The sequence below is a fragment of the Dendropsophus ebraccatus genome, chromosome 9, assembly GCF_027789765.1.
Source record: "Dendropsophus ebraccatus isolate aDenEbr1 chromosome 9, aDenEbr1.pat, whole genome shotgun sequence".
Lineage (NCBI taxonomy): Eukaryota > Metazoa > Chordata > Amphibia > Anura > Hylidae > Dendropsophus > Dendropsophus ebraccatus.
Genome location: NC_091462.1, coordinates 117511765 through 117525388, shown reverse-complemented (window position 1 = coordinate 117525388; position 13624 = coordinate 117511765). Strand labels below are relative to the sequence as shown.

The following is a 13624-nucleotide window of genomic DNA, read 5'->3' as shown; positions in this document are numbered from 1 at the left end:
GTATCAACTAACATGTCAGCAGATGAGAAAGAGATCAATCCAGAAACAGCAGAGGAGAAGCCACCAGCAGAGACATCAGAGAAAGAGACTGATCAACAAACAGAGGAGAAGCCACCAGCAGAGACATCAGAGAAAGAGACTGATCCAGAAACAGAGGAGAAGCCACCAGCAGAGACATCAGAGAAAGAGACTGATCCAGAAACAGAGGAGAAGCCACCAGCAGAGACATCAGAGAAAGAGACTGATCCAGAAACAGAGGAGAAGCCACCAGCAGAGACATCAGAGAAAGAGACTGATCCAGAAACAGAGGAGAAGCCACCAGCAGAGACATCAGAGAAAGAGACTGATCCAGAAACAGAGGAGAAGCCACCAGCAGAGACATCAGAGAAAGAGACTGATCCAGAAACAGAGGAGAAGCCACCAGCAGAGACATCAGAGAAAGAGACTGATCCAGAAACAGAGGAGAAGCCACCAGCAGAGACATCAGAGAAAGAGACTGATCCAGAAACAGAGGAGAAGCCACCAGCAGAGACATCAGAGAAAGAGACTGATCCAGAAACAGAGAAGCCACCAGCAGAGACATCAGAGAAAGAGACTGATCCAGAAACAGAGGAGAAGCCACCAGCAGAGACATCAGAGAAAGAGACTGATCCAGAAACAGAGGAGAAGCCACCAGCAGAGACATCAGAGAAAGAGACTGATCCAGAAACAGAGGAGAAGCCACCAGCAGAGACATCAGAGAAAGAGACTGATCCAGAAACAGAGAAGCCACCAGCAGAGACATCAGAGAAAGAGACTGATCCAGAAACAGAGGAGAAGCCACCAGCAGAGACATCAGAGAAAGAGACTTATCCAGAAACAACAGAGGAGAAGCCACCAGCAGAGACATCAGAGAAAGAGACTGATCCAGAAACAGAGGAGAAGCCACCAGCAGAGACATCAGAGAAAGAGACTTATCCAGAAACAACAGAGGAGAAGCCACCAGCAGAGACATCACAGAAAGAGACTGATCCAGAAACAGAGAAGCCACCAGCAGAGACATCAGAGAAAGAGACTGATCCAGAAACAGAGGAGAAGCCACTAGCAGAGACATCAGAGAAAGAGACTGATCCAGAAACAACAGAGGAGAAGCCACCAGCAGAGACATCAGAGAAAGAGACTGATCCAGAAACAGAGGAGAAGCCACCAGCAGAGACATCAGAGAAAGAGACTGATCCAGAAAAAACAGAGGAGAAGCCACCAGCAGAGACATCAGAGAAAGAGACTGATCCAGAAACAGAGGAGAAGCCACCAGCAGAGACATCAGAGAAAGAGACTGATCCAGAAACAGAGGAGAAGCCACCAGCAGAGACATCAGAGAAAGAGACTGATCCAGAAACAGAGGAGAAGCCACCAGCAGAGACATCAGAGAAAGAGACTGATCCAGAAACAGAGGAGAAGCCACCAGCAGAGACATCAGAGAAAGAGACTGATCCAGAAACAGAGAAGCCACCAGCAGAGACATCAGAGAAAGAGACTGATCCAGAAACAGAGGAGAAGCCACCAGCAGAGACATCAGAGAAAGAGACTGATCCAGAAACAGAGGAGAAGCCACCAGCAGAGACATCAGAGAAAGAGACTGATCAACAAACAGAGGAGAAGCCACCAGCAGAGACATCAGAGAAAGAGACTGATCCAGAAACAGAGGAGAAGCCACCAGCAGAGACATCAGAGAAAGAGACTGATCCACATCTATTAGAGGAAAAACGACTGTCTGTGACGGATGAGACACAGACTGATCAGGAGAGGTCAGAGAACAAATCAGCAGAGACTACAGAGAACCAGACCGATCCCAAGACATCACAGAACAAATCAGCAGAGACGGCAGAGAACCAGAATGATCCAGCAATGTCACAGAACAAATCATCAGCAGAGACTGTAGAAAATCACACCGCTCTACAGATGATGTAAGTATACAGTATATTGTTTCTCTATTGTCTATTTTGTATATTTAAGTCCATTCACACATTGCTTTGGTGCAAGCATTCGGCTATTCACGTCAAAATAGGAGGCTGGTGTGTGGCCTGAGGAGTCAATTGACTTTAAAAGTCTAAAGATGGCCTATATGAGACTGATGTGCCTATGTTGGGTTCATTTCCATACACAATAAGAAGAGTAAAACCAGATAGTAACAGTACAGCCATGCTACCATGTAGGCAGACCACGCAACTGCCACAGTGCCCCCCCCCCCCCCTGCCTACACAGTACGCCACTACTATTAGCCCAGGAGCAGGAAAGTGGACTGCAGCAGCTATGACCCTCGCACCCCCCCCCACACACACACACACACACACAAACACACCTGGCCTGGTGTAGCGTTTCTTCCTTCTCCCATCTCCCTGGCACATGAGTGCCCTCAACGTTAGTGGTGGGCAGCGGTGCTTGTGCTCCCACCCATCAATAACCCCTTAAACACTGTGATTGTGCAGTTTAGGTGTCAGTGACAGGAGTTGCGCACTTGTAACTATCCGATTGGGACCCCCACAGTGTGACTAGCAGGGTCCTGATTGTTTTCCCAGTCTGCTGGAGGTCTCATACTTTCCTCCATGCAGTCAGCTGGGCAATCTTCTCATAGAGTCTGACTAAGGCCTCAGGCAGACTCTATGGGAGGATCCTAGATAACACTGATCTATGTTATGTAATGGCACATTATATAATCTAATGATTGCTGGTAATAGTCCCCTAGGGAGACTTATAAAGTGTAACAAAACAATACAAAAAGTTTCTCAAAAATATGACAAAGGCCCCACCCAATGAAAGTGTAAATCACCCCCTTTCCCGTTTAATATATATAACACATAAAAATAAGTAAATAAACATATTATATATCGTAGTGTGCGCAATTGTCCAATTTAGTTAAATATAACAATACTATTCCTGCACAGTGAACGTCGTAAACAAAGTAAGGGGAAAAAAATGCCAGGACTGCAGAAAGAAAGAAAGACAGAAAGAAAGAAAGAAAGACAACTCTGGCCAAAGCATATTTTTTAATATGTTATTACATTAGGAAAGTTAGACAAACTCCTAATGTATATTAATTATGTTAAATGCACATATAGAGCTATTTCCTTAAATTTAGTAGATCAGACAGGCTTCAATTTCCCTAAAGAAAACCTGTGATGTCATGAATCAGGTGTAATTCACATTAAGTGTCCAGCAGAGGGCGCACTATATGTATAAGTCTATGTAGTGTATTTTCTATGGAAGACTATGCAGTGTAGCGTCTATGTAGTGTTGGTGAGATGATTTGTTAAAGTACAATATCCTTTATTGATTTTTATGGAATACTTTGGGGAGCAAGGACACTTGCATTTCCCTCTCTCTGGTATATACTGCATATACCGCCATCAGAGAGGCCGGAGTACCTGCATATACTGCCATCAGAGAGGCCGGAGTCCCTGCATATACTGCCATCAGAGAGGCCGGAGTCCCTGCATATACCGCCATCATAGAGGCCGGAGTCCCTGCATATACTGCCATCAGAGAGGCCGGAGTCCCTGCATATACCGCCATCAGAGAGGCCGGAGTCCCTGCATATACCGCCATCAGAGAGGCCGGAATCCCTGCATATACCGCCATCAGAGAGGCCGGAATCCCTGCATATACCGCCATCAGACAGGGCCAGGCATCATGGAGACAGGACAGTCTCTACAAGTGACCATATGCTGGATGATGTGTGTGTGGGGGTCGCTTGTTGTGTTGTTCCTTTACCCTGCAGGATATCTGGATCAATCACCTCTGTAATGCACCATCATTCTGCACACACCACATACCTGTCACTTATAGTGTTTTTTTTTTCTCTTTCACAGATCACAAAGTTCATCAGTTTTTGAGTCTCTAATCTCAATGTTCTCTAAATGTAAGACTTCGATTGTATCATTTTTATATTCACTGTAAGTATTTCCCATTTAAATTTCCATATAGCAGCTGAGTGATGAATGTGTCACATCATACACAATAACATGTAACACATTGTCTATGCGGTGTGTATATATATATATATATATATATATATATATATATATATATATATATATTTATATATATATATATATACACATACAGAGGTCACATTATGCTGTGTACGCGGTATGCATATATACAGAGGTCACATTATACTGTGTATGCGGTATATACAGGAGGAGCCGTCATCTGACATCTTTGTGTTTTGTTACAGAGCTCATCCTAATGATACAGATACAAACCAGACATCAGGTATTTATTAGTGAGGATGATGGGTGGTGTAGTCCAGTACAGTTGACCTGGGTTGTGCATTGTCCTCCATTGAGCTTACAGTATATATGGTGTCTCACTGGTGGTTTTTCTCTCTCTCTTGTGCACCTGTCAAATAAGCCTTTTTCTCTAAGGTTAAGTGGTGGTTGAAAAATATTAAGTTTCCCCACTAGGTGTCAGTGTTGTCTATGTCCTTATTTATGTGCACAGCTGAAGGATGTAATGTTTTATCTGTACCATGTGTTTTATGCTGAACAACTGGAGGTCCTCTTTCCTTCTCACCTATTGCCTTTCTCCTGCACACACGTATCCCCACCACTCAGAGAGGCACAATACAAGCCCATGTAGGAGGAGTTCACACTGGTAGAGAAAGTGCAACGTAGTCTCAGTGTTATTCAGATTCTCACAGAGTAAGGACACAAATACCACTGTTCCTGCTGTAGTTAACAAGTGCCAGGCTGATGCCAGGACCCCTGTCAGGGACAGATTCAGTCAGAGGAGTCTGGTCTAGTCACCTGAGTGAAAAGATGCAGTTAGAGACAACCAGTTCCTTTATAACTACCGCTATGTCTACTATGCAGTACTAAGCACCCTAAAGGGAGAGGTAACCAAGAAACACCCTGACCTATGCCAGGAACACATCTACTAAGAGTTGGGCAGTATCCTGACTACAAAGAAACTAGCCTCGCTAGGACAAAGCATACAGTACAGAAGGCCTACGTATCCTATCGCGCAGTGCAGGTAACTGGGACACCTCAGACGCCTAGGTACACCCAGATAACCACGGCTGGGGCTTGTTCTACCCTACTGGAATGGGTTCGACGATTCCAGGGGGCAGAAGGTGGTCAGACCAAAGTCTATACACAAGTACAAGTAACACTTTACTACAAAGATATCCACTAAAGGTTCCAGCTACACTGGGTTGGGTCTCCTCTGGCAAACTCCTCTCCTCTATTCTACAAGCACTGCTACAACTACCTCTCTCTCTCTTGCTACTCTCAAGCACCTCCTCAGCACAAAGGTCAAGCACTCCAGTGTGTAAAGATTTATCTACCTGCCCCAGATGATTGTAGATCCTAGCAGCACCCCCGAAACCAAATTGCCTACAATTTTACATACACTCGTAGGAATATGGTTAATAACCTAGGCCAATATTCTGGTGCCTCCAGCTAAGTAAATCCTCCATTGTTCTGAAGTCCTTGTATCCTAGAACCTGTCATGTATCTATTCTGTTAATTAGATGTGACCGGAGGAGCCAGTGGGGATTGTGGAGATGGAGAAGCTGGGTCAGATGATGAGACCTTTGAGAACCTGGATACAGACGGTAAGTGACCATAACCTATAAGATGAGGTAGGGAGTCAGGGCACTCACTGCCAGGAACAAGGTGACAACCTTCCTCCAGAAGAAGGCTCACTCTACTCAGTGCCTGCACTCCCTCGATGCCCTCACTCTACTCAGTGCCTGCACTCCCTCGGTGCCCTCACTCTACTCAGTGCCTGCACTCCCTCGGTGCCCTCACTCTACTCAGTGCCTGCACTCCCTCGGTGCCCTCACTCTACTCAGTGCCTGCACTCCCTCGGTGCCCTCACTCTACTCATTGCCTGCACTCCCTCGGTGCCCTCACTCTACTCATTGCCTGCACTCCCTCGGTGCCCTCACTCTACTCAGTGCCTGCACTCCCTCAGTGCCACTTTCTCAGGTGCTATTGGGTATAAATGGGGACTTGATGACTTGCTTGTGATCCCGTAGGATGGTGGTGATGGTTGGTGATCTCGGTTAACTTTCAGTCTATTTTCTATGGTATCATTAAGTCATTAGCTGCCCTCCTCCTTCTTCTTCGTTATGGAGTGTGAATTTGGAACCTGCAACCCAATAAAGTAATGCTCAATAAGAAGAAACACCTCCAAGTAACTTCTTCTAAACTTTTATATAATAAAGCTTTACATCCGAGGCGGGAGACGGCACCTTCACTCAATTCAGAGCTAGCATGGAGTCCTCATCAGTAACCGCTCCGCATGCAGTGACCACCAACGTTCACGAATCTGTGACCTGCCTCACGTCTATCCCACAGCTCAGTCGACGTCCCAGACCCTTCCTGTAAGATGGCGTCAGCGTTCATCATATCCCTCTTTATCTTTGTTTGGGTTTTAGAACAGACTGGTACTAATGTGACGGATGAAGAACAAGAGACGAGAACATCCTCAGCCGAAGAAAAACTCAAGGCCATCCTGGGGATACTGACAAGTAAGTAGATTTCTATGAGTTTCTATAACTTTTTGGGTTTCTATTCAGTCTACATCACTCACAGTAACAATTTTTTTTCCCTTCTTTCTTTATTAAATATAGATACCTATAGGCTGTATTGGGTAAGGAATGGTCCTCGCCGGGTGTCTATATCCTCTCCGGTGTCTATGTCTTCCCCAGTATCTATGTCCTCTCTGTTGTCTATGTCCTCCCCAGTATTTATGTCCTCTCCGGTGTCTATGTCTTCCCCAGTATCTATGTCCTTTCTGGTCTCCATGTCCTCCCCAGTATCTATGTCCTCTCTGGTCTCCATGTCCTCCCCAGTATCTATATCCTCGCCGGGGGTCTATGTCCTCTCCGGTGTCTATGTCCTCCCCACTATCTGTGTCCTCTCAGGTGTCTATGTCCTCTTCAGTATCTATGTCCTCTCTGGTGTCTATGTCCTCTCCGGTATCTGTGTCCTCTTTGGTGTCTATGTTCTCCCCAGTATGTCTTCCCCAGTGTCTATGCCCTCTCTGTTGTCTATGTCCTCCCCAGTATTTATGTCCTTGCCAGGTGTCTATGTCCTCTCTGGTCTCTATGTCCTCCCCAGTATCTATGTTCTCTCTGATCTCTATGTCCTCCCCACTATCTGTGTCCTCTCAGGTGTCTATGTCCTCTCTGGTGTCTATTTCCTCTCCGGTATCTGTCGCCTCTTTGGTGTCTAGGTTCTCCCCAGTATCTATGTCCTCCCCGGTGTCTATGTCGTCTCTGTTGTCTATGTCCTCTCCAGTATCTATGTCCTCTCCGGTATCTATGTCCTCCCCAGTATCTATGTCCTCCCCGGTGTCTATGTCGTCTCTGTTGTCTATGTCCTCCCCAGTATCTATGTCCTCCCCGGTGTCTATGTCGTCTCTGTTGTCTATGTCCTCCCCAGTATCTATAACCTTTCTGGTCTCCATGTCCTCCCCAGTATCTATGTCCTCTCAGGTCTCTATGTCCTCCCCAGCATCTATGTTCTCCCCAGTATCTATGTTCTCCCCAGTATATATGTCCTCTTTGGTGTCCTTGTCCTCTCTGTTGTTTATGTCCTCTCTGTTGTCTATGTCCTCGCCAGATGTCTATGTCCTCCCCAGTATCTATGTCCTCTTTGGTGTCTTTGTCCTCTCTGTTGTCTATGTCCTCGCCAGATGTCTATGTCCTCCCCAGTATCTATGTCCTCGCTGGGTGTCTATATCCGCTCCTGTGTCTATGTCCTCTCCTGTGTCTATGTCCTCGGCAGGTGTCTATGTCCTCTCTGTTGTCTATCTTCTCCCTCGCCGGGTTTCTATGTCCTCCCCAGTGACTATGTCCTCGTTAGGTGTCTAACTCCTCTCCAGTATCTGTGTCCTCTTTGGTGTCTATGTTCTCTCCCGTATCTATGTCCTCCCCGGTGTCTATGTCCTCCTCCGTATCTATGTTCTCCCCAGTATCTATGTCCTCTTTGGTGTCTATGTCCTCCTCCGTATCTATGTCCTCCTCCGTATCTATGTCCTCCCCAGTATCTATGTCCTCGCCAGGTGTCTATGTTCTCCCCATACCTTTGTCTTGTGGTGTTACTGATCTCTGTCCCCGCAGTTTATTATTTCCACTTTATCAGCTGAATGCCCAGAACATTAGATTGGGAAACCATCCATTGTATGTATGGCAGAAGTCACGAGAATCGAATGTCCTTGAATTGGTGCCATGTCAGGGTCCCTGGATACTACTTGTGCCCCCCCCCCCCCCCCCCCCCCCCGCATTAAGTGTTTTGAATGTGTCATTTACGTGACTATTGGGTAGACTTTTCCAGACTATATGTATTTTATGCTCTTTATTATCATCATGCTTTACCTTTATTAGAGAAGACACACAATCGGGATATTTTCAAGGTCATCAGAGAGCGAATATGAATGGCTGAAAACCAGGCTGGAGTCTGGACAATTCCAGAATGTCGTAGAGAACGTCCGGCCTCATTATATTCGCAACAATGGCTTCCTGCAGTTCTGTGAGGACGTGAATAGCTGCACATTCGGGATCCTGTATCACAGCAAGAACAGAGGACGCATCAATGTGACCAACGTCACCGACTCCCTGTATGATGAGGAGCTGGAGCATCTCTCCTCTAGACTTGGTAAGAGATGGAGGACTGTGTGGAGGAGGGTGATGGTATTATGTATGATGAGGAGCTCCATCTCTCCTCTAGACTTGGTAAGAGATGGAGGACTGTGTGGAGGAGGAGGATGGTATTATGTATGATGAGGAGCTGGAGCATCTCTCCTCTAGACTTGGTAAGAGATGGAGGACTGTGTGGAGGAGGGTGATGGTATTATGTATGATGAGGAGCTCCATCTCTCCTCTAGACTTGGTAAGAGATGGAGGACTGTGTGGAGGAGGGTGATGATATTATGTATGATGAGGAGCTCCATCTCTCCTCTAGACTTGGTAAGAGATGGAGGACTGTGTGGAGGAGGGTGATGGTATTATGTATGATGAGGAGCTGGAGCATCTCTCCTCTAGACTTGGTAAGAGATGGAGGACTGTGGAGGAGGGTGATGGTATTATGTATGATGAGGAGCTGGAGCATCTCTCCTCTAGACTTGGTAAGAGATGGAGGACTGTGTGGAGGAGGGTGATGGTATTATGTATGATGAGGAGCTGGAGCATCTCTCCTCTAGACTTGGTAAGAGATGGAGGACTGTGTGGAGGAGGGTGATGGTATTATGTATGATGAGGAGCTGGAGCATCTCTCCTCTAGACTTGGTAAGAGATGGAGGATTGTGTGGAGGAGGAGGATGGTATTATGTATGATGAGGAGCTGGAGCATCTCTCCTCTAGACTTGGTAAGAGATGGAGGATTGTGTGGAGGAGAGTGATGGTATTATGTATGATGAGGAGCTGGAGCATCTCTCCTCTAGACTTGGTAAGAGATGGAGGACTGTGTGGAGGAGGGTGATGGTATTATGTATGATGCGGAGCTGGAGCATCTCTCCTCTAGACTTGGTAAGAGATGGAGGACTGTGTGGAGGAGGGTGATGGTATTATGTATGATGAGGAGCTGGAGCATCTCTCCTCTAGACTTGGTAAGAGATGGAGGACTGTGTGGAGGAGGGTGATGATATTATGTATGATGAGGAGCTGGAGCATCTCTCCTCTAGACTTGGTAAGAGATGGAGGATTGTGTGGAGGAGGGTGATGGTATTATGTATGATGAGGAGCTGGAGCATCTCTCCTCTAGACTTGGTAAGAGATGGAGGACTGTGTGGAGGAGGGTGATGGTATTATGTATGATGAGGAGGAGCTCCATCTCTCCTCTAGACTTGGTAAGAGATGGAGGATTGTGTGGAGGAGGGTGATGGTATTATGTATGATGAGGAGCTCCATCTCTCCTCTAGACTTGGTAAGAGATGGAGGATTGTGTGGAGGAGGAGGATGGTATTATGTATGATGAGGAGCTGGAGCATCTCTCCTCTAGACTTGGTAAGAGATGGAGGATTGTGTGGAGGAGGAGGATGGTATTATGTATGATGAGGAGCTGAAGCATCTCTCCTCTAGACTTGGTAAGAGATGGAGGATTGTGTGGAGGAGGAGGATGGTATTATGTATGATGAGGAGCTGGAGCATCTCTCCTCTAGACTTGGTAAGAGATGGAGGATTGTGTGGAGGAGGAGGATGGTATTATGTATGATGAGGAGCTGGAGCATCTCTCCTCTAGACTTGGTAAGAGATGGAGGACTGTGTGGAGGAGGGTGATGGTATTATGTATGATGAGGAGCTGGAGCATCTCTCCTCTAGACTTGGTAAGAGATGGAGGACTGTGTGGAGGAGAGTGATGGTATTATGTATGATGAGGAGCTGGAGCATCTCTCATCTAGACTGGTAAGAGATGGAGGACTGTGTGGAGGAGAGTGATGGTATTATGTATGATGAGGAGCTGGAGCATCTCTCCTCTAGACTTGGTAAGAGATGGAGGACTGTGTGGAGGAGAGTGATGGTATTATGTATGATTAGGAGCTGGAGCATCTCTCCTCTAGACTTGGTAAGAGATGGAGGACTGTGTGGAGGAGGGTGATGGTATTATGTATGATGAGGAGCTGGAGCATCTCTCCTCTAGACTTGGTAAGAGATGGAGGACTGTGTGGAGGAGGGTGATGGTATTATGTATGATGAGGAGCTGGAGCATCTCTCCTCTAGACTTGGTAAGAGATGGAGGATTGTGTGGAGGAGGGTGATGGTATTATGTATGATGAGGAGCTCCATCTCTCCTCTAGACTTGGTAAGAGATGGAGGACTGTGTGGAGGAGGGTGATGGTATTATGTATGATGAGGAGCTGGAGCATCTCTCCTCTAGACTTGGTAAGAGATGGAGGATTGTGTGGAGGAGGGTGATGGTATTATGTATGATGAGGAGCTCCATCTCTCCTCTAGACTTGGTAAGAGATGGAGGACTGTGTGGAGTAGAGTGATGGTATTATGTATGATGAGGAGCTCCATCTCTCCTCTAGACTTGGTAAGAGATGGAGGACTGTGTGGAGTAGAGTGATGGTATTATGTATGATGAGGAGCTCCATCTCTCCTCTAGACTTGGTAAGAGATGGAGGACTGTGTGGAGTAGAGTGATGGTATTATGTATGATGAGGAGCTCCATCTCTCCTCTAGACTTGGTAAGAGATGGAGGACTGTGTGGAGGAGAGTGATGGTATTATGTATGATGAGGAGCTCCATCTCTCCTCTAGACTTGGTAAGAGATGGAGGACTGTGTGGAGGAGGAGGATGGTATTATGTATGATGAGGAGCTGGAGCATCTCTCCTCTAGACTTGGTAAGAGATGGGGGAGAGTGATGGTATTATGTATGATGAGGAGGAGCTCCATCTCTCCTCTAGACTTGGTAAGAGATGGAGGACTGTGGAGGAGGGTGATGGTATTATGTATGATGAGGAGCTGGAGCATCTCTCCTCTAGACTTGGTAAGAGATGGAGGACTGTGTGGAGGAGGGTGATGGTATTATGTATGATGAGGAGCTGGAGCATCTCTCCTCAGCATCTCACTATATGAGATGAAACCACCACTTGCTCCTTTATTATAATAGCGGACATGAGAACCATCTGTGGTGATGATGAATGTGACGCCATCTGCTTTACGTAACGTTTTACTCGTCTTTTGCAGGAAGAAGCAATGTGATTGTGGTTATCGATGATCTGAGTGACGTCAGTGAGCGGCAGAAGCAGAATATCCTCAGCAACCAGCCGAGCATCCGGAGTCAGGCCCAGGAACTGTTCTTATTCTCCTCCAGCGATCATTAGTAGTGACGGCCGTGTGAGGTGAGTGCCGACATTGGCCGAGCACGAGGGATGGTGTCCTGATGTAATGGTGGAGCTCCACCGCCTCACAGGTCCCCGTGTTACCACCATTTCCACCATAAAATACTGGATAGGTTATATGGGTAAAAGAAGGGTTTGGGTTCTGTGAGGCATTTATGCCAGGAAGAAGGGTAAGTATGTAAGGAGGGAAGGTCTACAGGGTGGGGGTCACCCTCATCGGGCGAGATAACCAGATAGTGACTATTCATATTTTTGTTATATTTAGTTTTATTTTCTATGCATATTTAGAGGGTCAGCTGCTGCTCCACCTCTTTCAGAGCCGCTCAGGCAAGATGGCTGCCACCATATCATTTTCTTACATGTTTTAGAAAAGAAATTTGCATGTACCCAAACCACATGGACATAGGAACCTGGAGTCTGGAGCTTACTGATTGACTTCAATGGAAGAATTAAGTGAGCATGCTTTGTGACCTATGCAGAGGTCACTGTGTGGGAGTAAACATTAACTATCATTTATTGATTGGTTGTGGGCATGCTCTGTGATCTGTACAGGGAGAGCTGTAAAAGTTACATAATAATAATGGAGAGTGTAGTGGGCATGTTCTATGTGCAGAGGTCAGTGTGCAGAGAGGGGAGGAGGGGAGCATTGACCACAATGTAGTGATTTCTGCAGGAGATTGCTATGGGCATGCTGTGTTGGGAGGCCCCTGTTCTGAGGGGCCTGAGGTTCTATTATCTGTTATATCGGAGTGTTGTGGGCGTGCGTTGTATTATTACTTAGTATAAACAGTGATTAAGAAATAAAAACATCCTATGAAAACAAGTAAGTTCCTATTGTGTGAGGGTGAGTGCGGGGCCCATGGGGCTTCCCTCCCGTATATTTATACTGTACGTGCTGATCTTTATTACAGATCCCCAGATGATCCTCCTCTCTTATACCACAGAGATCCCATCACTATGAGGACACCCAGATCCCCCGGATGATCCTCCTCTCTTATACCACAGAGATCCCATCACTATGAGGACACCCAGATCCCCCGGATGATCCTCCTCTCTTATACCACAGAGATCCCATCACTATGAGGACACCCAGATCCCCCAGTTGATCCTCCTCTCTTATACCACAGAGATCCCATCACTATGAGGACATCCAGATCCCCCCGATGATCATCCTCTCTTATACCACAGAGATCCCATCACTATGAGGACACCCAGATCCCCCGGATGATCCTCCTCTCTTATACCATAGAGATCCCATCACTATGAAGACACCCAGATCCCCCGGATGATCCTCCTCTCTTATACCACAGAGATCCCATCACTATGAGGACACCCAGATCCCCCGGATGATCCTCCTCTCTTATACCACAGAGATCCTATCACTATGAAGACACCCAGATCCCCCGGATGATCCTTCTCTCTTATACCACAGAGATCCCATCACTATGAGGACACCCAGATCCCCCGGATGATCCTCTCTTATACCACAGAGATCCCATCACTATGAGGACACCCAGATCCCCCGGATGATCCTCCTCTCTTATACCACAGAGATCCCATCACTATGAGGACACCCAGATCCCCCGGATGATCCTCCTCTCTTATACCACAGAGATCCCATCACTATGAGGACACCCAGATCCCCCGGATGATCCTCCTCTCTTATACCACAGAGATCCCATCACTATGAGGACACCCAGATCCCCCGGATGATCCTCCTCTCTTATACCACAGAGATCCCATCACTATGAGGACACCACAGGACATTGTATGGGACCGGTCACCCCA

At 46.8% G+C, this 13624-nt stretch overlaps 1 protein-coding gene across 1 annotated transcript; it reads left to right on the top strand.

Moving 5' to 3' along the window:
• Positions 1-660: 660 nt before the first annotated feature.
• Positions 661-13564, top strand: LOC138801906 (uncharacterized protein DDB_G0286299-like; the record flags this gene model as incomplete). The annotated part of the gene is made up of 9 exons (XM_069985002.1): positions 661-1946; positions 3849-3932; positions 4217-4254; positions 5513-5596; positions 6425-6517; positions 6620-6639; positions 8378-8648; positions 11682-11836; positions 12748-13564. Coding segments are annotated over 8 exons (2013 nt in total), but the record flags the coding sequence as incomplete, so codon positions are not given.
• Positions 13565-13624: the final 60 nt, after the last annotated feature.